This window comes from Fundulus heteroclitus, chromosome 19 (genome assembly GCF_011125445.2).
Source record: "Fundulus heteroclitus isolate FHET01 chromosome 19, MU-UCD_Fhet_4.1, whole genome shotgun sequence".
Classification (NCBI taxonomy): Eukaryota; Metazoa; Chordata; class Actinopteri; order Cyprinodontiformes; family Fundulidae; genus Fundulus; species Fundulus heteroclitus.
In genome coordinates, this window is record NC_046379.1 from 25,760,540 (window position 1) to 25,788,298 (window position 27,759).

At 40.0% G+C, this 27,759-nt stretch overlaps 1 protein-coding gene across 1 annotated transcript; it reads left to right on the forward strand.

Annotated features, from left to right (window-relative positions):
* vps39 (VPS39 subunit of HOPS complex) lies at positions 1-27,447 on the forward strand. The gene is made up of 24 exons (XM_036150606.1): positions 1-593; positions 2,964-3,029; positions 3,116-3,180; positions 3,386-3,428; positions 4,620-4,714; positions 7,033-7,131; positions 7,240-7,332; positions 7,458-7,641; positions 10,010-10,130; positions 11,797-11,917; positions 12,215-12,344; positions 12,818-12,960; positions 13,148-13,288; positions 15,590-15,731; positions 16,877-16,963; positions 18,017-18,090; positions 18,254-18,470; positions 19,326-19,454; positions 22,262-22,364; positions 22,666-22,711; positions 24,251-24,400; positions 24,768-24,902; positions 25,260-25,351; positions 26,232-27,447. Exons 1-24 carry the CDS (start codon positions 521-523, stop codon positions 26,311-26,313), a joined length of 2,631 nt encoding a protein of 876 aa, XP_036006499.1. The 5' UTR covers positions 1-520; the 3' UTR covers positions 26,314-27,447.
* The last annotated feature ends 312 nt before the right edge of the window (positions 27,448-27,759 follow it).

Below are 27,759 nucleotides of genomic sequence, written 5' to 3' on the forward strand. Positions count from 1 at the left end.
AAGCCTCGCGCACTGCTCGCGCAGCTGTCAACAGTGAGGAAGCAGCAGCTAGAAGCAACATTGGAAGTGAAAACTTACTGCCACCATTAATTGTTTGTCTATCGTTAGGCGCGTGTAGCTGCCTTCGTTTACCATAGGACCCGCAGACAGAGCTCACGGCGGCCTCCGACCGCTTTCCATTCGACCGCGAGTGAAAGGAGGACAATGTTTAGAAGCGGTAGCTGTTGCTCGCTAACTTCTAAGCTAGCTCGCTAGCCGTCAGCTGTTGTTATGCTTGGGACGATAGCTGGCTAAAAAAGCCCCAAGCGCTCAGTGTCATATTTATCCACAAGAAGGGATTTACCAGACCGCAGTTTCTGCTTCCGTTCCGGACACATGGAACTGAGATCGGCTGGCGTTTGATGGCGACATTAAAAAGCCGCATCGCCCTGAAAGACCCGTCAGCTGTTGTCTGACAACTCGATGTGGAAGTAGATCCAGGAGAAACCTTGTGTTATAGAATCGGCAGAACGGCTTCAAGATGCACGACGCGTATGAGCCAGTGCCTATTTTAGAGAAGCTTCCGCTTCAGATCGACTGTCTTGCGGCTTGGGGTGAGTATCTTACCTCCAGGTTGTCCCTCTGTGTTTGTTGTCCTGCTGTCTCAAGTGTCCCCCGGGTACGAAAGGGGACAGCTGGCTCCTAACATCTCTAACTCAGACAAGGATGGCTTACTGTTGTTTATGGGGTGCTACAGCAGGGATGCAGAATAGAGGAAAGGGGTGTTTTATGTAAATGGCCCGTCCAAATAACTCCGATTAGATATTGTGAGTATTATATCTAGAGTTTTGCATCAAAAATGCTTATTTTATTTTTTATTTTTTTGCAGTTGTGAATCAAGATTTTACAAAGCTCATATACAAAAGTACTTCAAGAACTCAGTTTTAAACTACCCCATCAGCTAACATTAGAGAAATAGAAATTTTCACAGAATTATGTCGTGCAAATATTGTTTTCTGCATGACAGAAACAAATATTGAGGTAATAACAACGGTGTCTTACATAAGAAAAAATTTAATTTATTTTACCCACTGTGCCTTTGTACCCTATATTGTACAGGAAGGGTGGACCTCTTGAATAAGAATTGCTCCACAAATATATTTTACAATATTATCTTTTTTTTATTACTCCAGAATAATAATCTTAACGGCAATTGCTATGATAGGCACACTGGTGCATAATAATAAAAAAAGTTTACGCCACACAGGTAAGCGGTAAAGATGTAGTTAAACGTGACAAACTGAAAAGAGATCACAATACAGTATGTAGTTTAGCCCCTTGAAGTAGTCATCATAAATGATCAAGGCATTAGTCAGCCAAATAATTTAGCTCTCTAGGATATTCAGAATTAATCAAATTCACATGGTGATGGGAGCTACATAAGATTCAGGTGGCTATTCAGCTGAAACTTGGGAACAAACGCAATAGTGTCCCGTACTGCAATGCTGCACCAGAAGGTGCTTGACCGGGCTAAAATCTAAAATTGGAAGCTAATAGCACAAGTTTGATTGAATTAATCGAACAGTAGCACTGTTTTAAAGTTAGTTTTTGATTAAACTTTCGTGTCAAGGGGTCAGGTATTGTTTACAGTTATGTTTGCATTATGGTGTACAACAATTTCTATGTTTACTTGGTGGAAGCTGTTATGTTGTGGCTTTGTTTTTATCTGGTTTTCGCCACATATACAGCCCCATGTTCAGCTTCAAGCACATCAGCAGCTTCCAGTTTCTCACTCTTCTAATTCATGTAACGATAGCTGAGAAAAAAGTAAACAGTGTCAAAGAAAAGTTAATTCATTTCACTAATTTGACTCAAACGATGAAACTTGTATATTCATTTATTTTGTGATTATGGGTTACGGCCCATTTAAAATAAAAAAAACAGTTGTCATAAAAATGTTACATAAGACTAATAAATAATATATTGTATTACATTAATGTTGATGTCCTATGCAATCATGGGGAATCCTTGGACTGGACAGTTTTCCAACAGAATTTCACTGATGTCCTCCGCATGGATAGTAAGTCAGGGAAGGTCATTGCTAAAGAGGCTGGCTGTCCAGAGTGCCGTATGCAGACATATTTCTGGAAGGTTGAGTGGAAGGAGAAAGTGTGATAAGAAAACAACACTCAAGAATCAGGTAAAACCAAAGCCTTAAACCGCTTGAGAAGCATTCAAGAATGTGGTCTCTGGCCGGAGTCAGGGCTTCAAGAGATAAATCACACAGACACATCTGGCACATAGGCTACAGCTGTCGCATTCTTCGTTTTAACCTGCTCCTGATCCAAAAACAATGTCAGAATGTGCTATTTACTCTAAGAAAGCAAAAAGGAACTCAGTCATCTGAAGTTACTTTTTGATCTTCTTATCATGGCGTGATCCTCCACATTCCTTTAATTCTTTTCCCGTTTCCTAGATCTGCTGGTTGCCAAGAGACAACACACGTGCTCTTCAGTTCGTTAAAGTTAGAAAGGCTACAGTGTGAGGCAGAGCTCTGCATTTCCACACGGTCAGCACAGTTCACCACGTTGTTACTGTAGGTCTCGTGTTATTTATTGACGTTTAATCAAATGAAGACCATCCTTGAGACCGGGTCGGTCTCATCGCTTCAGGCCGTCATGTTGATGCCATCAGTCAAACACATAACTTAACACTCAGACATCGGACGTTTACCCTTGTAGAAAACAGTTTAGATAACAGTGTAACAATACGTGCATCGTTTGACAGCCTAAAACTAGGCTGTCACCTCACTAGGTGAAAAGCAAAGTCCCTGCAAAGCAAAGCATGGATTTCAGTTTTATAGATATATATAGGTTGGGGGGGGGGGGGCGACTTAATGTCTCTACTCCCACGCTGCAGACGTTTGCTCTAAGGTAACCCGCTGCATCCTTTAACGTGACTGACCCTCATGTTTGTCCCCACAGAGGATTGGCTGCTTGTTGGAACCAAACCAGGACATCTTCTTCTCTACCGAATCAAGAAGGATGCAGGTAAAACAGACTGAGGGATATTTACCTTTCACTTTCAACCATTAAAGAAAGTTTGAGTATTTTATATATTTTTTTTTTGTTCTCAGTCACCAACCGGTTTGAAGTGACTTTGGAGAAATCTAATAAGAACTTCTCAAAGAAAATTCAGCAGGTGGGATAAACCTTTTTTATTTTATTTTTTTTTATTTTGGCTAAACATCCTCTTTGGTCACATGGGCTCCATGTTATTTTAAATAAATATTGTTTTTTATCATCCGTGGTTTATTGAAGTCAATTTGAAATTGCATTCTTCAATGTGTCAGTTTATAACAATTTTAACAATTTTCTGCTGTATTATGTTTCTTCCCTTTCTCCAGCTATACGTTGTCTCACAGTATAAAATTCTTGTCAGTCTTTTGGGTAAGTCTTGGCATCCCATTTTTTTTTTTTTTTTTTACTGTTTATTGCCAGCAGACAGGTATATAAGTTCCTTTGTTGTCTGTCCACACCCTTGTTTTGTTTGTTTGTTTTTGTTTACTGACCTAAAAACTGGCTGTTAATACTTTAGATTTAAACCAGTTTCTTCTGGTCTCTAGTCCAACTTTTTGCACTGGTCCACCTAACTTATTTATTTGGGTCTGCTACCAAAACCTCAAGGCACGGCCAAATGTTTCACAGCTCCTTTGCTACTGCAACATTACATGTTTGAAAGGAACATGTTGATAATTTCCAATACAGACATGAATATTTAGGCAGATGATTATTGTCTACAAATTTCCCAAGGTTATCAATTTTGATATGTTCAAAAAGTATTCTTTCATGCTGAAATGGCAGTGCAGAGATTGGCTTATTATTTTATAATAATAATAACCAAGTGCTCTAATGCAACCAATTATAAAACAATCTTTCTGCGTGACAGATTTTTATGTGGATCTGAGACAAAATTAGTCGTGCTCTGAAGCCCTGTTACCGTATTTATCGGACCATAAGAGGCACCGGATTATAAGGAGCATTGAATATTCTTCCCAAATATGACTCCGCCCCTGTTCATACACCACTCTCTCTCCTTAGAAGGAGAGCAATCCGTCTTATTTGGGAGGACAGAGTAGTTGGACTACACTGCCCTGTTTCTGACATCGGGCCAAAATAAACTTCAATGTAATGTTGAATTAACTTACTTGGTTTATTGTTGCTAGCGTGTTCTCCGGGTGCGGGCTGCCTTACATGAATGCACTTTTAGTTTTGACAGTCAGGCAGTCTTGTAGACAGCTCAGGGGTCCGATCAGGTAGTGACACAGTGTACCGTAATGCTCCGAATAGCCATTAAGCGTAGCGGCTTCGTTACGTACCAAAGTCAAACTTACATCTTTTAACAGATTTTTGAGTGGATTGTACCACATAAAATCAGTCAGTAAGCACAACATGTTCGGATAATCATACATAAATTGCACCAGATTATAAGGCACACCATCAATTTCGTAGAAAATTGTAGGATTTTAAGTGCGCCTTCCAGTCAGAAGAATACGGTATATTCCTACAGCAATTTTTTAAGTTTAGTTTTTAGCCATCTAGTCAAGACAAACCTACAAAAAGCTTCCTTGTGTCTTCCAGAGAACAACATCCACGTCCATGACCTCCTGACCTTCCAGCAGATCACGGTGGTGTCTAAAGCCAAAGGAGCCACACTGTTTGCATGCGACCTGCAGGTCAGTTACAATCTCTCTGCAGCTGCCGGTCTTTAGGCTTGCAAAAAAAAAAGACTTATAACTTTGGCTCTGACTGTAACTTTTTAATACCACTTTATTTAAAGGTGCAAAGTATTATTATTATTATTATTATTTTCTTTCACATACCCACCCTTACAATTGCCCAACATGTAAAATGAGGTGTCCTATATTTACCGCTGTTGCCTCTACAGGCTGGTGTGACACGCTGCACGCTCTCGTTCACCTGGCTACTTTTTTGAGTCTCTGCCGTAATCCATGCATTAGCAAGAGAACATGGGCTAACTTCAATATGTATAGCGTTCTTACCTCAGGAGATGTTACACCAGTCGCGGCGGCAGGATGCTTTTCCTCTCCTTCCTTGCACGTGCACAACACTGGTGTCATTTCAACGTGTCGCCAGAGGGAGCAGACGTCTGCAAAAACTCTGGAACTTGCACCTTTCCCCTTTAATAAACACCTTCATTATAATAGAAAAGCCTCCTCTGGCCCAGCAAAAACATTTTGTATAGCCTAAATACAACATAATTGTGCAAAAAAGCTCTCTGCTCATTAGAGATGTTTTCTTAATGGTTGATTTATGAGGTGCATTAGGAGATATTTGATCCTTCTCCTTATACGTTAAAAGATTGCTCTAATGGTCCAAATTGCCCTAACTGTTTAAAAGAGTTCAGTATCTGATTAAAAAAAAAAAAAAAAAACACAGGCGTGGCGGATTTGGAGAATTTTTCATAAAAAATGAAGGATAAGAAAATGAGGACAGAAGCCCATGCCGCCATCTTGACAATCATAGGCATGCTTTGAGGATGAATGCTCAGGTCCAACTTTTATGAAGCTTAAATCTTATCTGATAGTCAATACGGACGTCATGTTGTCCCGTTTCAACATGTTGGTTTGTCCGAGATGTTAACACATAAGTAGTTGGTTAAAGCTGGAATGGCTTAGATATCCTGGCAAAAGGAAGAGCATATCTACTCTTTTTTTATTTGTGAAACTACAACAAAACTTAAGTGTGTTTTATGTGATGGATGAGATGCGTTCTATGAACATCTCTTAGATTACACTACATTACAAGATTACGTTACAAATGGAATCGTAAACACGGCTCAACACATGAGGGTCAGGGACAAAGTTGTGGAAAAGTTTAAGCAAGGTTAGGTTATAAAACAATGTAACAAGTCTGAACATTTGAACATTTTTGAACAGTCAGAAAGAGGAAGAGTATAGAGCTACTTGAAACCTGAACACACCACTGCCATAGGAAAACACGGTGGTGGCAGAATCATCCTGTGGAGCTGCTCTCCTTCAGCAGGGATATGAACGCATATCAAAGTTGATGAGAGGATGGACGGAGCTAAACATAACGGTATTCCTGTTAGAGGCTGTAAAAGACTTGAGACTGGGCTAAAAGGGCAACAATGCTACACTAAGGGCCAGAGCTACAATGCTACAGTTAATGTTAATGTGTTACAATGGCCTAGTCAAAGTTCAGACCTAAATCCAGTTAGGAATCTTCGACAAGACTTAAAAGTTGTTCACAGACAATCTCCATCCAATCTGATTGAGTTTAGGCTTTTTTACAATTAAGAATGGCGGGGATTTTTCTCTCTTTTCTCCTCAAAAGCGTTGCCGGTGTAATTCCAGCAAGAGCTGGCTCTATGACACTGACCAATGGGGTTAAAGCTGCATGTTTCAGAACTATTTGTATAAAGTTAAAAAGTGACATATTTTCCTTCTACTTGACAGTGCTGGTCCGTCACGTTAAATTCCAATAACATACATTGCTTTTTGTGAATGAGTTTTAAGATCTATGAATACTTTTTCGAGCACTAGAAGTAATTGTTTTTTTATATATTTTCTCCAATTACAAGTTTTAAAAAGAATATTAACCCATGGTTGTTGGAGAGCGCGGTCAAAAAGTTCTCAGTTTGTGCCATTGTGCCGAGTAGGAACCTGAAAGCAGAACCGTTAGTGGGACACAAAACAAGGAAGCTAAATCAGCCTTCCTTTTTAGACATAAGCTTCCTTTTTATATTTCCAAATTTGAAAAAGACTTTGTTTCTTATGATTCATTGTTGCTTACCTCTGAATGTTTGTTTTCTATATTTAAAACGAGCTGTTAGCAAGACATCAACAGGGTACTGAGAATACTGAGAATAAATACAATAATTTTAAAGCTTTCTGGACTTTTTTATATAGAGACACTTAGATTTGCGACTTTCTTAGTGATGTCCAAAGTTAAAAAATTGTTTATTTAATTTTATTTTTTTATTTTTTTTTGTATTTTCTTAAATCTTCAGCAATCGAGCTCAGGAGAGGAAAGCCTCAGAATGTGTGTGGCAGTGAAAAGGAAGCTGCAGCTGTATTACTGGAAGGACAGAGAGTTCTATGAGCTGCAGGTAAATTCAATGATGTCTAATGTGTGAGTCTCCGGTGTGTGTGATTCAGATTAAGATATTCCACCCGGTGTGTTTTTGCCATCTGAGTGTTTTGTTTCTGTGTCTCAGGGCGACTTGGGCGTGCCGGATATTCCAAAGTCCATGGCTTGGTGTGAAAATTCAATCTGTGTTGGTTTCAAGCGGGACTATTACCTTATTCGGGTATGTCTTGCTGAAAGTTTTTATCTTCTTGTTTGTGTTAGATATCTCAAAGGTTATTTTGCTCTAACATTGAAGCGTGTGAGATATTATTAGGTTCTTAATCCCTTCTCTCCGCTGTTAACTAGCTGGATGGCCGCGGCTCCATCAAGGAGCTCTTCCCCACAGGGAAGCAGCTGGAGCCTCTGGTTGCCCCACTGGCTGATGGGAAGGTGGCTGTTGGGCAGGATGACCTTACTGTGGTGCTTAATGAAGAAGGAGTTTGCACGCAGAAGTGCGCCCTGAACTGGACCGATATCCCTATTGCCATGGGTAAGGAAAGACTCAGCGACTCTAACTGATGTTTGATATGAATCAGAAGAGACGGCAAAGATGGAAGGACGCACGGACGCTAAAGGCCTAAATGTCTATGTGGCTCAGAGCTACTACTGGAAAAGAAAGTGCTTTCCAAATAAAAAGAAGAACAATAAATGTCCTTCACAACGTGATGGGCTGTGGTTTGTATTTGATAAACACGATGCCCTAATAGCACCCTTTTACACCGCTCTAGTGCAATCATCTGTTGTGTTTTAACAACAAAGCATTTGAATTCCATAATTATATAAAGTCAACGTTATTTAGTGTGTGCCTCGACTTCTCATACCGTTCTAAACAAGTCGAATTATTTATCATCAACAGGCTCGCTTGTGCAAGTAAACTGAAAAACCACAAGAGGAAATGGTTATGCACCAGCTTCAGGTTCAGCGGCGAGCTGATGGTGGACAGTGAGAGTGAAGCTCTAATGTATGCACACTTTGTGCACTGCTATATAAGTTATTTTAAATCAGCTCAGGTTTAAGCATGACTTTCATTCCTATCGCTACAGTGCTCTATTTCACTGTCATGCTACCGTCACAAATTTCACATACTCTGTTGGGATTTTAAGTATTCTGAGTTAATGTTTAGTCAAGCCACCTCTGCCACGAGTCTCTGCCAGCTTTGCACATCTGGGGGATGAAGTTTTTGTCCATTCAGACAGACTGGATGGAGAGCGCATGTGTACCTTAATTGTTGCCTCAGTTCTTTCCACAGATTCACGTTTGGATTTTGGTGTGGGCTTTGACTAGACCATTCAAAGACATGAGCACGCTTTGATCTAAAGCTTTCCATTCTTGCTCTGCTCTATGTCTCTTGTGTCGTCTTATTTCTTTAACGTCATTGAGGGTCGACCTCCCCCTCCCTTCTCCATTTTCTTCCAGCCTCTAACGGATTTTCTTCACTAATATACTCTGGCCATTTTCAGATTATGGTTAAACAGTAGTCCAAATAATGTCCAAAGTTTGGGATATGGCTTTGCAGAACTTTCTCCCTGATCATTCTGCTGTTTCTTGGCCTTCCTGATGGGGTTCGTTCACTAATGTTCTCTAACGAACCTCTCAGGCCTTTGCAGAACAGATGGATTTGTCCTGACGTTAAATTACACAAAGCTGGACTCTAATGACTCAATAGACGAATTTGATGGCAACTGGTTACACTGATTTCATTTAAGGGCAATAGAATAAATGGCCATGAACATAAATATGCCCCTCATTTTTTAGAGTTTTGTTTGTAAAAAAAAAAAAAAAAAAAACCCTGATGTATAATTTTCCCTCGTCTTAAGTTATGCTCTACTTTGTGTTACTTCATCATATCCTAATAAAACACAAAGGTTTTGGTTATATAACTAAAGAAAGGGGAAAAGTTCCATGAGCATGGGTATTTTTTCAAGGCACTGTATGCTGAACACTGTTTTGTGTCATTTTGTATTTCAGCCCAACTTTAACCCTGACTTTATTTCCCCCAACTAAACTTTCTTAAACATTTGGTTTCAGCTCATGATAATAATGCGCTTGTGAAGTATCCCAGCCTTTTTAGTCATAGTATTTCTGTGGATGTCTCTAAACATTTAATCCCTCTAAACATTTTGCCACTGCTCTGCCGGTTGTAATCCAGCCGTCATTTCTTTTTTTTTTCTTCCTGTTTTTCATAATAATAATTTTTTCCTCTTTAAAGCCTCTTTCCTCTTTGAGTAGTCCGAGCAGTCTGGATACAGATTTAGCTTCCACGTGTCAGAAGATGAGATGTTAGCTCATGACTAATTCACCGCAGGTCTGTGACGGGATGAGCTCTTTTGGTTGTTTTAGATGCTGTTTCTGTTCACTGGAATACAGAAGGGAAAAATAACAAGAGGAAATGAAGCCTCCAAGCACCGGTTTTATACAGCTTTCAATTTCCTCATCTTCCTTCCGTCAACTGAGCCGTGTTGGCGTGCAGAGGCGGATGCGAGCTGGACAGGTCTTGAATCCGTTTAAGCGAACCGTCCCAACTGCTGCTATAAAGAAGAACCTGTTTTTTTGTTTTGTCCCCCAGTGTGCATCATCTGCCTCATACCTGAACAAAACCGTGACTAAGCAGTTGCCTCATAGCTGGATTTGCAGATCTAGTAGCCTCACTGATTGTGAATCTGAGTTTTTTTTTTTTTACTGGTGCTTGGTGCTAGAACAGAATGACAACAACCATCAATTTCTGTCTAATCTTTTTTGTTAACACCTTGTTTAGCTCTGGTTACCAGCCGTTCTTCTCATGGTAATCCCTTTTTTAAGTTGAAAAGGTTGCTTTATATGAATAAAAAGAAATCTAAAGGTCTTCTGCATCTCCACAGAGCACCAGCCTCCCTACATCATTGCAGTGCTCCCTCGGTACGTGGAGATACGGACCCCAGAACCCCGGCTGCTGGTGCAGAACGTGGAGCTGCAAAGACCGCGTTTCATCACCTCGGCAGGGTGAGACACAAAGTACAGCGAAAAAAAGACAAAACAGGAGAATAGAAGTGAAAAAAACAGCCAGTATGATGTGTTTGCTTTGTTGTAGAAAATGTTTCAGTCCTCCTTTTTGAACACAATGTTTCAAGATAAAATTTCTGACTTGTGATTTTTTTTTCTTTTTTTTTTTGTATTTCCCAAAGGAAAATAAAATTTTGTTTTGCTACATTCTGAAAAACAGCTTTTACATCAGCCCTAGCTTATTCTTAAGAATTGCTATTTAGATGCTGCGATTATTAATAGACACAAAATAGCTGGTAAAGCAAAAAGGATTGGGTCAGTTTGCTGCCGCACCACTTCATGCCCCCACGTCATTACGTACATGTTGACATTTCTTCCTTCACCACTGCTACTGATCAAAAAGACACATCAAAGCATGAAAACATAAAATGTAGTGACGTCAGAGAAAGAAACGTGGCAATGTCAAAATGTTAGCAAATAAGCAACTGGGACATGATAGCACTGATAAAGTAGTCGTTGGGCTTTATAGGCTAACTGCATTAAACTGTAATGTTTTCAGTCCTGATTTAAAAAGGAGCATATAGTTTCTGCACATCTCAGGTTTTGAGAGGTGTAGACTCTGAATGCTGCCTCAACTTGTTTAGTTTTCCTCCTGGGAGGACTGAGCAAGCAGGTCTCAGATGGCCTGAGGCTTCTATATGGTTAGACCCGACCAGAAACTATGAAATGTGTTCAGGCCCAGGACTGCTCAGCACTTTAGACCATCAGGGAATAAATGCAGTAATTGAAGGACTGCTGCTTTTCAGGATTCTGGCAGCAGCATTTTGAATTGGATAAAGCTGCCCTAATATTTTTTTTTTTAACAGAGACCAGTTTAGAAACTGTAACAATAGTGTAACCTGCTGAAAACAAAGCATGCGCCACTTGTCTTCTGTACTGTTAGGAAACCCTGTATTCTGCAGCGCTACCTTATTTTTAAGGTGGTCGTAAATGAGTTTCAAGAATTCTGGTTATAAACACTCATACAAACACTCAAATGTCTGATGTAGTTCAGTTTGATTGTACATCATTTTCTGAAAACATTGTAATACTCCCCATTTCCATTTCTCTTTATACTGCTTCTTCTGTTAGTCGTGTGAGTCTAATGAAATATGACAGATCCTGACCCCAGATCAGACTAAAGTCACTTTAATTGATCTTCTGCTGGTAGATATTAGTTATTGGAGTCAAATAATTTCATTTCCTCTCAGCAGATTATAAATAAAATACAGAAAATAATTTAAAATGTTCAGTTTTAAAATCAGGGACAAAATGTCCCCTGGAGTGTATTTTTTTTTTTTTATGGTCAGCACAAAATGGCTTTTTGGCAGAGGGCTTTATTTCATACCTCAGTAAGTATGAAACAACCAAAACTGCAAAGTTATACGAATCCCCCAAATAACCACAGGCCAAAGGAGGTGATCTTAGCAATAAGTCTGCACTGATTTATTTATTTTAGTTCTCTGTAACAACCTTTTTATTTATTTTTTTACAATGCATCATTCATCTTTCGGGCTTTCATCTCGTATTCTGGTTTTCCTGTAGAGGATGTTGGTCCGTATGTAGAGAGGAAGAGTAGCAGTGATGTTGCGTGCCAGCAGTTAAAATGTTTTCTCTCCTGCCACAGGCCAAACATTGTGTACGTAGCCAGCAACCACTTTGTCTGGCGCCTGGTGCCCGTGTCCATAGCCAGCCAGATCCGGCAGCTACTGCAGGACAAGCAGTTTGAGCTGGCTCTTCAGCTCGCAGTAAGCACAAGAAATACTAATTTTACATTTTATTCCCCCCAAGAATACAATCTACCTGTTGCTTAAACACAATATAACGTCCATTGGATGAGAGGCAGTCATCTAAAGGGTAAAACGCCTTAAGCTTTGTATCATCACGCCTTCTAGCAGTCTAGTTATTAAGGAGGATTCTCTGAAGGGTAATTAGAGTCGTTCAGGAGTCTCCTTGAATTTCAATGCTCTCCAAGCAGCAATCCAGATCAAGTTTGGGTTGCATTTTTCTCCTTTTTATATAGCATCTTTTTTTTTTTCTTTCAGAAAATGAAGGACGATTCCGATGGCGATAAGAAGCAGCAGATACATCACATCCAGAACCTGTACGCCTTCAACCTGTTTTGCCAGAAGAAATTTGATGATTCCATGCAGGTGTTTGCCAAACTTGGCACAGGTAGGACTTCTTTGTCCCAACAGACTGGGGTGTTATCGTGACACAAATGGGTCAAATCTTTGTAAAAAAAAATACAGCATCTATTTTTCCCAACCTGAAACTTTGTTTATTTTCTGTCACAAACTGAACTTGCCAATCACTAAACACAGATGGGGAACTTGAAGGAATTATTTTTACTTTTGCTGCATCAATTCTGGATGCATATTTGTAACTGCGTCATCAGCATATATCCAGATATTAATTCCCATTGTTTGATTTGTTGCTTATTGTAATAGATGTCTTATGCATTGTAAGCTCACGTGTCACATCCCATCTGTTCAATATTGTTCAACTTAAAAAAAAAAAAATGTTACGCTCCAATTGGCTGATATCACAGGAGACTCAGCTTTTTTTCTATTGTAGTAACATGTTGAGTATCTTTTATAATGCTCATGAAAATCTTATATTTTATAAATTTCTTCTGTGATGGGCAGATCCTACACACGTGATTGGACTATACCCAGACTTACTCCCATCGGACTTCCGCAAACAGCTGCATTACCCCAACCCTCTGCCTACTCTGTCTGGGGCCGAACTGGAGAAAGCTCATGTGGCCCTTATTGATTACCTTACCCAGGTGTGTGTTTGCAACAAAGGAATGAAAAAAAAAAAAAAAAACAGCCTGCATATGTGGAAAACCTTAAGTGCTGCGTGAACTGTATATAAAGTTCACTTCAATGTTGAGATCACATAAATTGTGCTAAAATAAAATCATCATACAAACTTTCTTTTTTTCTTTGCTTTGTTTGTTTTGATCCTCATAGAAACGCAGCCACCTCGTGAAACAGCTTAACGACTCCGACCCTTCTACAACGTCACCACTCATGGAGGGCACGCCGACCATTAAAAGCCGCAAAAAGCTCCTGCAGATCATTGACACCACGTTGCTGAAATGTTATCTGCATGTAAGACCACTGGCTTTTTGTCTTACTTCAAAACTAAGTGACTCCTAGCATCTTCTTATTTATATACACTACCAGGTAGTATTTGGACACACCTTTGTTATTCAATTAATTCTCCTTATTTTTATTCCTTTCTACGTTGTAGATACATAGGGAAGACATCAAAACTATAAAGTACATAGAATTATGTGGCAAACAAAAACAATACCGTATTTTTCAGACTATGAGGCGTTCTTAAAAATCCCCAAATTTTCTCAGAAATTGCCTTATAATTCAGTGCACCTTATATGATTACTGTACTTGTTGTGCTTACTGACTGATTTTATTTGGTACAATGTGCTCAAAAATCTGTCAAAATTTGTAAGTACGACTTTGGTTAGCAAAGAAGTCGCTCCGCTCAATGGCTATTTGGAGCATTACAGTACACTGTGTCACTACCTGATCGGACCTCTGAGCTGTCTACAAGACTGCCTGACTGTAATGTCTAGAAGTGCATTCATATAAGGCAGCCCACGCCGGGAGTATGCGCTAGCAACAATAAACCATGTAGGTTAATTCAATATTGTGAAGTGAAGTTTATTTTGGCCATATGTTAAAACAGGGCAGTTTAGTCCAACTACTATGTCCTCCCAACAGAGACCGATAGCTCTCCCTCTCAGGAGAGAGCTGTCCACGTGAAGGTGTGGAGTGATATTACCCTGTTGGAAGGATATTTAATGTGCCTTATAATCTGGTTGAAAACTCAAAACATCCTATTGTATTCTGTATTCTGCCTCTCAGACAATGACCTGTGGAGATGGGTACCAGCCTGCAACAATATTGCAGCAGCCCACAAGGATAAGCAGGCACAGATGATGAATGGATGTGTCCTTTATATCTTAGTCTTCAAAATAGCCCCCCTTTGTTTTGATTCATCACTCTTGGCATTCTCTTGACGAGCTTTAGGAGGTAAAAGGGGGTGTCCAAATATTTAAGCTCTTCATACCCTTTAGAATTTGTTTTACATTGTGTCACACTACAGCCACAAACTAAAGTTTGTGGTTTAAAAGATGTTTTACCAATACAAAATCTGAAAAGTGTGGCATACATTTGTACCCAGCCCCCTTGAGTCAAAACTTTGTAGAACCATCGTTCACTGCAGTTAAAGTTGGTCGGTCATGTCCCGATCTACAAACGGAAATGTTCTGCTGTCTTTCTTTGGAAAATGGCTTAAGCTCCCCCAGATTGGATGGAGGGTTTCTGTAAGCATACGTCTTCACATATTGCCACACATTAAGAATTAGGTGTAGATGTGGACTTCTACTGGGTCATTTTAAGACATGAGAATACTTTGATCCGAGCCATTCTGTTGTAACTCTGGCTGTATGTTGAGGGGAGCTGGCCTGATCCCCCCAGCCTCAGGTGCGCAGCCTCTTCCAGGCCCTGTATTTTGTCCCATCCATGTTACATCACCACTGACCAGCATCCAAGGCCCTGCACAACAAATACATCCCCACAGCATGAAGCTGCATCCCCGTGTTTCACTCCTGTCATCTGTTCAGGGTGGTGTGCCTTGTTATGTTTCGTTTGGATGTCACTTAATAAGTTAGTAGGTGACATCTAAAAGCATTTGTTGCCCTTAATTTCATTCTGGCGTTTTAACATCAAGTTTGTCTGAACTAAAACAACACGTTTAAAGCTTTTTAAAATTCAAAAACCATGTATCATTTTCTTCCAGTTCACAAAGTTACACAACTTTGTGCCGGTCTGTGATATAAAACCACTAAAAACTGCCGTTTGTGGTTGTAACGTGACGAGATGGCGACATGTTCGGGGGGAGGGGAGGCTTCTGCATTGCTCTCTCACCTGTGCAATTTGCTTCCTCTGAAATATTTCCTGAACAAGTATAGTAATAAGTCACACAGTCTGTGTGTATAACTACCAGTAAACCTAATCAATGAAGTTATTGATCATTAAGTAAGGCTAATTTCAATTTCCTGTGCCTTGTCTCCATGGAGATGGTGTGTCTCCATTAATAATTAATCTGCGATAAGAGAACCTTATGTGCAACAGTACAGGACCTCCTTGGTAGATCAGCTGTGAAGCTGGAAGATGCAACACAGAGTTACAGTTTAAGGCAGCACAGCTCCGACATCCCTGAAGCTTTATAGCTTTAACATTGTAAATAATTAAACTTCACCAACAAAGCAAGTTTTATGCATTTGTGTTTAGATTGGCATTATTCTCCGCTAGGTCGTTTAGCCGATCTCGTGAAGCAGAAGTAGTCCTGGATGACTAAAACTGATGTAAAACTGTTCTACTCAGACCAACGTGGCCCTCGTCTCTCCCCTCCTCCGCCTGGAGAACAACCACTGCCACATTGAGGAGAGCGAGTATGTGCTGAAGAAGTCTCAGAAGTACAGTGAGCTCATTATTCTCTACGAAAAGAAGGGCTTGCACCAGAAAGGTAAGCAGCTGCTGATGGATATACCTTTAAAGTTAGATTGTTGTGAAACCGGCGCTTTTAACACTTTTCTTGTAACCGTTTGTAAAAGTTTGTTTCTGAAACTGAGGTCGCTTCAAGTATATAATCACAAATGGGAAAAGTAGGATAAACGCAGCTTATTTCTCTGCAAAAAAAACAAAAACATCTGCCTGATTATGCGTTACTTTGGTCCCAGTAGTACATCTGAAAAGCCTTAAAAATCACTGTTTCCTGGAAAAAAAATCTTTTGTATTTTTTTATAATATTATAAATTTGGGTTTACAAAAATCAATCAATTAAGAACATGTTTAAGCAATTAAGGACATATTACATTAAACATTTGCTTATATCAAACAGCCAAATGCAGTGGTAAAACGTATTGAACCCTTTCAGATTATCACTCAGTTCAGGAAGAAAACGACTGCCGGTAATAGTCAGTGTTTATTGGACAAAGAATCATCTGAAATATAACCGCTGTCGCAGTGTGAGTTGTTTGTGTTTCTTTGTTGCAGGCCTCAGCATGACAGTGAAATGCTGAACAATTTATCTGTTTCATGATCCTCTTTCTCTCCATCTTGAATTAAAGCTTTGAATGTCAGACCATTTGGTGCCAGCCCTACCCTACATTTGTCAGCTATTATCTGATTTTGTTCCAGTTTGTGCACAAGATCATTTGTTTAAACGTCTTTGCTCAGAATTGCCCAGTTCAGCCGCTGTAAGCACAGCTGGTCCGTTCTGAACAACTTCACTGGGCACCAGTAACAAAGCTGTATCCTGGGGCCTGTGAGTCGGCTCCATGAGGCCACACAGTTCGTCTCACAGGAGGTTTCCTGCATGTGGTTCATTCGTCATCCAGAGCAGTTCTGATCCGCCCGGTTTCGGTCCGTTCTGGATGTTCTGGGCACAGCTGGTCCTAATTAGCCTGCTGTGATTTACGCTTGTGATGTCAGGCTGTTCACGTTGCCTCCGAGTCCATGTGCCGATTAAAAGCAGCTGTTCGCTGCCACCAGCTAACATTGTAGACATGCTGGACATGCTGCTGTTCAGTATTAATCACTAATCATGCATTTACTCTTTCTGTTCTGCCCCTCCCTTTACTAATTCTTTCTTCGTTTGCCCTGTTTCAGCTTTGCAGGTCCTGCTGGACCAGTCCACCAAGGCCAACTCTCCTCTGAAAGGTCATGAGCGGACCGTCCAGTACCTCCAACGACTCGGTGAGAATCCTCTTCAGAGGACTTCCATTTGACTTGTTAAAAGGATTCATGCCTCTTGAGCTCTTCTACATTTTGCCATGTCGCTACCACAGGATTATACGTGATAGACAAAGAAAACGTTTTTCATTTTTAGAAGTGGAAGGAAAAGGAAACAAATTGAAATCGATCTTTTGAGGAGCCACCACTATGATTATCTAAATATATTAGCTATGTTTACATGCACAAAATTTTACAATTGGATTGAATTGTATTTGGATTAAAAAACAAAAAAGAATCAGATTGTACCCTTTTTATATGGGCAGACAATCAATTAATCCAATCATAATGTGCGTATATATGCACCTGGCTTTATTCAGAATAGAACCACTCTGACATGCACAGTTATCAAATTCACCTAAAAAACCACAGAAGAAGAAGAAGAAGAAGAAAAAAAAAAAGTAAACAGAGCAGTATTATTAGTTTGTCTGTCTTTTGAGCGCCCAGGCTGGACTTGCAACCGGTTCTGTATGTGGTTGAAACTTTACTGAATAAATAACAATTTTGAGCTCTTTTAATGTTTGGAACAGAAAGGTTGAATCTGGAGCGCCGACAGTTTTGCTTCCCAACGTCTTTCCACCACTCAACAACACGGAAATATTTAGGGTTTTCATTAGTTGTCAGTTATAATCATCAATATTAAAATAAATAATCACTTGAAATAAATCGGTATGCGTGTAATGAATGAATATAATATACAAGTTTCACTTTTTGAATGGGATTACTGGGAAACAAATTCACTTTTTCATGACTAATTATATGACCAGCAACTGTATTTTAGCTCACCCGGGTCTCAACCAAAGTCCTTTGCTGCCTCTTAAGTTTCATTTTTTCAAATATTGTGCTGAGACTAGTTCCATCCATCATATCAAACCAAAGTGAAATTAAGCAATATAAATTCTAATAAATATTTTTTCCAAGATACCAGTCTTCTGTATGGCTAGAACTGGATAGATTTACATTTTTTTTATAAACTAATATGGACATTGTTTAGAAATTCCTCTCTCTTATACACAGGAGCAGAAAATCTGGGCATAATCTTCGAGTTTTCTCCCTGGGTGCTCAAGATCTGTCCTGAGGATGGCTTGAAGGTGGGCACAGATATTAAAAAAAATATATCAAATACGTATTGATTCCCTACTTTTTGTATCTCAGCTCCCTGAACCACCATGACACAAAAGCACAGGAAATTCACATTACCCTGACCTAAATGTCCTGTTTTATCTTGACTTGCATAACATGTCTCCTTTCTAGATCTTCACTGAAGATCTGCCCGAGGTGGAGACCCTGCCCAGAGACAAAGTGCTGCAGTTCCTGAAGGGAGGCTTTCAGGAGCTCGCCATCCCGTATTTGGAGCACATCATTTACGAGTGGGACGAGAAGGGCCCCGAGTTCCATAACGTGCTTATTCAGCTGTATCTGAGAAGGGTTCAAGGCCTGATGAAACAGTACCTCAACTCACTGCCAGAAGGTGACTACTTCCTGAAGTTCCCAGATGCTCATGGGCACTTAGAAGTCTGAAAACAGTGCATCATTCATCTTTGGCGATTTCATCACGTTTTCTGTTTTTCCTGAAGATGATCTTGCTCCATTTGTAGAGATGAGAAGCACTGACGTTGCGTGCCAGCAGTTTTTTTTTTTTTTGCTTGTTTATGCAATTTTAGCATTGGTCATTCTTTCAAATAGTAAGATAACATGAATTAACATTTAAATTTCAGCGCAAGGAGCTTTTAATATCCCCTTCAAAAATGTTGAGAAATCAATAAATGTTGGGGGGGGTGTTACCTTAGTTATTGTTCTCTCATGAAAAATGTGTTTTCTAAGCACATCACTGCCTGTTGCCAGGCAAATCCAAGCTCTTTGTTTATTTTGATGCTCTTCCAGAAGCTTTGAATCAATCCTGCAGGGTCCGTTCAGGTCTTGTATGCATGATTGTCCTCTAGTGTTTGTAAAGTGATTTAAAATAGCTGATTAAACAAACTGTCGGCGTTTATCAGCTGGTCTCCATTAATCAAATTGCAGCCAGAGACAACAGCACAGCAACATGTCTTTTTGTGATAATTGTGGGTCTCAGTGGTAAAATGATACGACAAATTTATCTTTAAGTTATTACAGGCAGCATGAAATAAATGACATAGCCTACTGTTTCTGCTGATGTTCTGCTTTGCCATGCTTAATGGATAAAACGCACCATAAACATGTCTGAACAACAGCGGGTGTTCCTACAGAAATAATGCAGTATGAGTTATAAACTTCTTTTGACTTGTTAATATCCTCCGCAGCATTAACAATGCTAATGAGACGTGTTGTGTTTGTGTTTGTGTAGGGACGTCTGCTGTTCCTGCCGGCCAGGAGAAAGGTGAACTGGGAGGCTTCAGGAACAAACTGCTGTCGTTTCTGGAAATTTCTACCAGCTACGAACCTGCCAGACTCATCAGCGACTTTCCTTTTGATGGTAGGAGGGGATTTTAAAGCTCTGCTGCCGTTATGCAGACACAAAGACATGCGTTGGTGTCCTCGTCGAGATGTTCAAAGAGCTCGGAAAATCCCTCTTTGTTGCCGTCGCACAACCTCAGCCTGAGCAAATATCAACATTTAACTGGAGGGAATTTATTCATTTGAAAGAAAATTCATTTGAATAAAAAATAGTTTTTAACAAAATCAGCGATGCTGCTTCACAAACAACCCTTGTGAAGCAGCATCACTGATATTACAATTACTATATATTTCCATTTTACTATTCACCTCTAAACGAAACCTGACTGTATTGGTTTTTGCTGAAAAGCTCACTTTTAACCTTTTCTGACTAAAGTATACGATTCTTAGAAATACACATATTAAATAAATAAATAGTTCCCTTTATAGTCCCACAAAGGGGAAATTAGTCTCTGCGTTTAACGCTATTAGGGAGCTGTGTGCTGCCAACATTGAGTGGTGCAATCTGTGGTCAGGGGTCTTGCTCAGGGACCCAGAGTGACAGACTGGGTTTTGACCCAGCGACATTTGCAGCCTCTCCAAGATGCAAACACCCAGCTCCCTAACCACTAGGCTGCCACTCCCACCCAGCTGAGTTCAGCAAATTCCACATGTTTGCGATTGTAGGACAGAAAAGGACATTTTCTGGCGTCACTCCCAGACAGCTGGTTGTCTTATAGTTCGTTCCTAGTTGTTTTTAGAGGCTTTTTGAATCCAAGACATCACTATTTGCTCAGCTATAACAGTAATATTTAGAGATCTGTTTTACCTCCTTCAACATCCTCCTCTATTTCTATAGGGACCAGATTAGTTGGTCCTTCTCCAAACATGGCCTCTGTTTGACGTTAGAACTAACTCAGAGGGACATGACAAACGTGCGCAGCGCTGGATGTTTGAGGGGATATGTTTTATTTAAGGATAATTGACTTTTAAACTTTAACTTTTACATTGCAGTGGAACCTTGTGAGAAGAATATTCTATTCCTTTGTGCTGAGACCGTGGCCTTTAGAAAATGTTTTGCTTGCTAGTCAGGAAACAACCCAAGTGTTGCCAGCTATTGTGGGAGAAAGAAGCAACTAGCTCTATTACCTCTACCTTGTAAACATTATAAATAAACAAGCCCAAAGTCAATCAATGATAATAAGCGGACGTGACAACACTGCTGGAAGCCTGGAACACTGTGCTGAGTATTTCAGGAGGTCCCTTTTCCTCTCTGTCATCATTCTTTAACAAACATAAATGACATTTAGGGTTACTTATTGTTGTAACATCAGTGAAATCTCCTCATTATTGTGCTCGATTTTTGACTAAAAAAGCATAAACAAATATTTGCTTCATCATTGTTGTGTAGATTAAATGTCCCTCGAGGATTGCCGTGTGTGTTTTGTACAAAAGTGTTGGGGAAAAAACAGAGTCCTGCTGAGCCATGCAGCAAAGACTGTGCTGTAAGAGTTCTGATAAAATGATGCCCAAAAGGCGGTCGACAGTCTCTGGCACTATTATTTTGGGAGTCACAGGCTGAAAAGGCTGGGAATTACTACTTTAGGGGAGGATGATGAGAGTAACCAGAGACATGAATTATACATTTATTTAGTTATTTATATATATATATATATATATATATAGTATATATATATATATATATATATATTATCTATATATATATATATATAATATCTATATATATATATATATATATATATATATATATCAACTAGTGCACTAAATTCAATAGATGGGGTTAAAAATATCCAGTATAAAATAAGTGCTACAATGTTACAACACTTTTTGTTCATATGGCAGCAGAACATTAAAATAAAAGTGCTCTTTACACTACTTTTGAATCATTCTTGGAGTTTGTAAATACAATGCGATTAATCGGGGCGATTAATCGCGATTAAATATTTTATCTTGCCCGCCCTAATATATAGAGATATTATATATATAATATCTAGATAGAAGAGATCTAGATCTAGATATCGAGTAGATAATATATATATATATCTATAATCCTCTCTATATCTCTAATCTCTCTCTATTTTCTCTCTCTCGATCTCTCTGCTCTTTTTCTCTATCTCTCTCTATCTTCTTTCTCTCTCTCTCTCTAGTCTCTCCTCTCTTCTCTATCTCCACCTCTTCTCTCTCTTCTCTCTCTCTCTCTCTCTCCTCTCTCAGAGAGTTTTCTCTCTCTCTCTCTCTCTCTCTCTCTATATATATATATATATATATATACTATATATATATTATTATAACTTTATGTCGCTATATACATTAGTTTATAATATCACTCTGTTATTTGTCACCATATGCAACGCTGACAAACTTCTACCAAAGAAGACTGAATGCTGTTTTGCAAAAAGTATGAAATAAAATTGAATAGAATAATAATAAAATAACTATCTCAGAGAAAACAGAGAGTCATTGAGTAATAATTCGAAGCACTTAGTTCAAAAAGTAAGGTAGATGTTTTAAAATTGCTTGAGGATATGTTTATTTTAAATGGATTCTGCCAGTAATTGTCTTAACTGTGAGTTTATCAACACAAGACATTTTTAACAGGGAATTTTTTTCACCACTAAATAAATGCTCAAATAAACCGTTTTTCAGTGTGAGATTATGCTTCTCCAATAACATATTTATTTATTTTAAATCTCTAAACGGGCATGTACGATCATACGTTTGAAAGAATGCTGTGCTTAATGTCGACATATTTAGTCGATCTATATTTCAGACATTATTTCCGCAGGTCTTAGGCTGCGTCACTGACCTTGTTTTTTCGTCTCTAAGGGTTGCTGGAGGAGCGGGCTCTGCTTCTGGGGCGCATGGGTAAACACGAGCAGGCGCTTTTCATATACGTCCACGTTCTCAATGACACGCGCATGGCTGAAGAGTGAGTACTTGTGCAAACACCACCAAGCCTTACCCGACCTCGCATAACAGCAACCATCAGGCAACTCCCAGGACTCAAGTTGAGCAAATGTCATCTGACTCCCAATCATTTTGTCACCAAAAATGACATTTTAAAGGGATTTTTTCTTTCTTTCATTCATGAAAGCAGGTGACTCGTCTGACCTGTTAGAATTCAGCATTTCTTCTTCTTTTAGCATTTAGCACTTTTTTTTAGCATTTTGGTGTAATAATCAGGTTGTTTTTTTGTTTTTGACTGTTTTTCTCTCTATGTTATTATATAGATACTGCCAACGCCATTATAACAGTTCAGTGGAAGGAAATAAAGACGTAAGTGTACACCCCCTCTCCCCCCCAGCTTTTAGCACTGATTAATTCTGCAACAAGTCGGTGAGCAGCAGTTTGGTTTCATGCCTAGAAACAGTCACACAGACGCATTTATTACTCTGACCGTTGTAGTAAGTGAGACAGTGGTGAGGTGTGCTGTGGAAGTCCCGGATGGGCTCAAAGGTCCTGCTGGTGGTGTTACAGCAGCCATCCGCTCCGAGACCATTCCTGTCTGCGGACGTCATGGAGAGGTTGATGGATCAGATCAGGCAGGAGGTTCCATGGACCATGGTGTGTGCACATGACATTGTAGTACGTGGTGGAAGAACTTGGAAAGGTGGAGGTTTGCGTTAGAGAGAAGAGGAAGAAAGGCCAGCAGTGGCAGGACAGAATACATGTGTGAATGAGGCAGGGCAGAGAGAAGGGGAAGCTAGAAGGAGAAGAGATTGTAAAACAAGAAGAGGTTAAAGTACCTGAGGTCATCCTACTAACACAGTGGACAGTGCTGAGCTGGAAGTGGCAGAGATGGTAACTCTGAGGTTTCCGTTGAGTGTTGGGGGTGGGAGGAACCTCTGCGGTTGGGTGGTTTGTAGATACAGTAAAAAATGCAAGGTTGAAGTGGATTGGACATTAAGTGGTTACACTGGCCAGAGGATGTTGGACAGGAAGATGCCAGGCAAGTGGAAAAGAGGAGGACCCCACAGACAGAAGGAGACGGTGAAGGAGGACATTAAGATGGTGGGTGTAAGAGGAGAGGATGGCAGTGATAGTGAGGAGACGCAGGTGGATCGCTGTGACGACCGCAGTAGGTAGCAGCCCAAAGAAAAGTGTGTGGATTTGTTTTTAGACGAGGTAAAAACAGATTATTTTTGAGTCACAGACAGAAAATGGTTGAGTTTACTCTCTCTTCTGTTTTTTTTTTTTTTTTTTAGTGAACTAGATGTTATTATTCTACATTTTATTCAGTCACTTTCTAGTAAATCATGTGTTTTTTCTCTCAGTCTTGACTGAAAGAATCTAAATAGAGCTACAGAGATCTGAATGTTGAGGCTAATTTCTGTTTCCCTGTTGTAGTTTGTCTTATTTTGCTGATGTTGATTTTATCTGATAATTCGTAGGAACTATGAAAATAAAAAAATTTTCTGCTCTTCCTGGTCCCTAGTTATTAATGTCAGGGACAAAACCTAAACCACATAACTTGTATTTAGAGAAGGCGGTCTCTGTGAAATGGTTGTCCTAACATTTTAAAACTAGATCCGTAGCATCTTGTGAAAGCAGTGTCTGGGTTTTTCCCTGCTCGTTGGCCTTACCTTGGCTTCTGTTGCTAAAGGCTGCCAACATGTTCAAATCAAGCTTGCCCCTTGACTGTTCAGCCTTCCTGTTACCTGCTGGAAGTCCTGCTCTCTCTCACTTCGGTTGCTGCTTGAATGAGCCAGCAGTGATTGCCATAGCTCCAACTAATTCAACTTTATCTCATTTAACTAAAATGGGACAAAGATTTGGGTGCAGGGAGGAATTAACAGCCGGGACTCTGCCTTGCAGGTTTATCTGTCTTTGCTGCGGATGTACCTGTCCCCCCCTGAGGCCCACTGCCTGGGGCCTATTAAGATGGACCTCATTGAGCCTCAGGCCAACCTGAAGGCAGCCCTGCAGGTCCTGGAGCTGCACCACAGCAAGCTCAACACCACCAAGGTAAATCGCCTCTTGCACGTTTTGCACTTTTAAAGTTAAACTTTACTTCTGCACCTTTGCTATGAATAAGAGATAGCGGTTTGAATAACGAATGAGTCACAGACTTGTTTTTTTTGCTCTGCTGCCTTAGAGTGGTGCACCTGGCAGCACTGATGAAAAGCAGCAAAGCTACTGTATCCAAAATGTCTCTCAAATTAAAATCTATTTAGTCATCTATTTATACTAATGACCTCCCTTGATTGAGAAATAACCCATTTAGCTTTTAAAATATTATATTTTGGTCAGCTGGTTTGCTGTTTTGGTGCGCCTTGCTTTTTTTTTCTCTCTTTCTTAAACACAATATTTTTCCGGTCAATGTTTTTTCCAGGCTATCAATTTGCTCCCAGCGAACACTCAGATCCGGGAGATAAGGCTTTTCCTCGAGAGCGTCCTGGAGGAGAAGGCCCAAAAGAAACGCTGCAACCAGGTGTTGAAGAGTCTGCTGCAGGCCGAGTTCCTCAGGGTGAGTCCTGGGAAATGTTGCGCTGGTAGATTATTTTAATACAAAGGGACGGCATGACGTCTAAGTGACGCCCCGAGGGAGACCAGAATCTGCTACGCTGTTTTGAAGGGGACTGGACGTTCATGCAGTGCGTCATCCACTCTCTTTAAAACGTATTAGTAAAGAGCGTTGTGAGGTGCTGCTCATCCGACAGGCGGTAGGTTTTGATGGATAGAGCTCAGAAATAGTCCTGAAACCTCAGAAACCTGATGCTGGCTGGATTCCAAAGATTAAGGTTTTTCTGTGTTTTTATCAGACATGAAGAAAAGTCTGACTGGGCTGAAAGACGTTAAAGCTGATTTTTGTGTCTGCTTTCAGGTGCAGGAGGAGCGAATCTTCCATCAGCAGGTCAAATGTATCATAACCGATGAAAAAACCTGCAGAGTGTGTAAGAAGAAGATAGGAAATAGGTAACACTACCTCATATACCCATATTTCATCATGAATATGAAAATAATTACTGTTTTACAAATTGAGCTTTTTATGGTTTATTTCCTGAATCTCATTTTTGTAATCTGGGATGCAGTGCCTCGCCGAATGTTTTCATGTCCCTTGAACTTTTTTACAATTTGTTACGTTACAGCAACAACATTGAACGAGTTTTATAGACCAACAAGAAGCCGTTCATAGTTGTAAAGTGAAATGTTAAGGGTGTATAGTTTCAGTTTGTTTTTCACAAAAAATCTGAGTGTGATGAGTTTTTATCAGCGCCAAACTAAAACCCAGTACAGCCAGTAGCCTTCAGTAGTCACTTAATAAGTAAACACGCAGCCAGAGCTACCGTTGTTTATATCAGAATATATTCGGCGTGTTCGAATGGCTCAGTCAGAGCCCGGACCTGAATCCAGTTTGGAATCTGCAGCAAGACGTAAACATTACTGCTCACAGACGTAAAGAAGAAAGAGCTAAAAGTTCAGTCTCTACAGGAGGTGTCCAAAGCTGATGGAGGCAATGCTGCAGGGTAATGCTGACGTTAGTTATAGATTTAGAAGGTGCTGAATATGGATCCACAACCCAATTTAAAGTGAAAATTTTGAAAATAATGCATCATTTCCTTTTCACTTCACATAAAATCCAAAATATAATCAAATGAGGTTTGTGGTTGTAACGTTAGAAAATGTGGAAAAGAATCAAGGGCTTTGCTTTGCGATGCACAGTAGTACCACTTTCAGGTTATGTTCTTTATACCGTGGATCATGTTTCAGTCTAGGCTGTAGCTTCCTTAATGCTTCACAGTCACTGGAAGGGAAGGAAGATAATAAATCTCTATTTCATGTGGCTCTCTTTCAGTGCATTTGCCAGGTACCCCAACGGCGTGGTTGTGCACTATTTCTGCTGCAAGGACCGCAGCGTGTGTCCCACCGAGTTGTAAAAGTCACGCAGACAAATAAATGCTCCCCCCCGCCCCTGGGGGACTTCACCGCTTGGCCGTGTTGGACGTAGAAAGACATTTGAAGATTCGAAGGGTCGGTTTATTTTTGGCCTGAGCTGCCCTTTGCTGTCACAGAGCAGAAAAAGACCACAGTTCTGACGCTGGACGGCTTCTGTGCACACGAAGAAACGGGAGGAAAGTCCGGGGACCCCCAACAGGGACCGGGGAGATGAAGAGGGGGGGTAGATCAAGACAATCTAGAAGCATGTGCTACTGTAAGACTGGGATGTCCGCCCTGGAAGATTATTAAAATCTGGGATGACTGAAGTTTGTGCTCGCTATCTCTAATTATAACAGACTGTGTTTTTTTTTTTTTTTTGTGGCTCTAACTCTTCCTCTACCACTAGAACTCATAGTTGGCCTCAAACACACCTTGATATGCCATACTGAGTGCTACAGTACTGTTAAATGCCTTCTGTGACTCTGGAGATTGTACTTGCAATGAAAGGTCACTCATGACCTTTTGTGAATATATGACACACCATCCTGTTTTCTATTTAAAATTTCTCTTTTTGCCATTTAATTTACTCCATAGGTCAAATTGCCCAACTACACCCAGGACGTCATCCGTCTCTAAGCGTCCTTCTCTTCTGTTTACGAGGCAGACTTCATTAAAAATAATCCACAACCGTTCATTCTTTTTCAAACTCCAAATCTGAGTAAACGCTGCCTTTTTTTAATTTTTTATTTTGGATCTGTTACATTGAATGGAATACATTTAGGTTTGGACTGTTTACATCAAACAAGAGAGAATGAATCCTCTTTAACATCACCAGTGGTCGTTCGTCAGATTTTAAACTTTAGCCGTATTCACTCCAGCACCTTGTATTGGTTTTATATGCCACTTTAATCGGAAGCAAGAAAAACACAGAAAATGGAAATCCTGCACTTTAAATGGGCTCTCTTGATTCTCCTTTTGAAAAACTGGAATGAACTTGAGCGGGATGGTTGACATCTGTATTTTGAAGGCAATATTGTTTTTGAAATGTGTCTGTTTCCTGCTTCTCTAGCGAGCGTTTCAGGAAGCAGAGTGGTTTTCTTTACTCAAAATAAAAAGCATGCAATGTATATGTTTGCCGGGTCCAACAGCGTCATCATTCAGGAATGTCTTCATTTCATTTGTTAACCACTAAGCATACATCCAAATTATTGGCTTTCTTGAGGTGGTCTTTCCCATTGATAAATGTGTACAAGTTGTTTTAGTGCACCTAATTCAGATCATAAACAATGTCAACATTGATACTGAGAAAATTACAGACTTTCATCACGGGATTTAGCTAAAGGCTCCACAGCTATAAGCCTAGTTATTCACAGCGCTGGCCAGCCTCTAACAAGCTACGTTTACCCCTCAGTGGTATGAATATCATCATTCTGGGCATTCTTAAT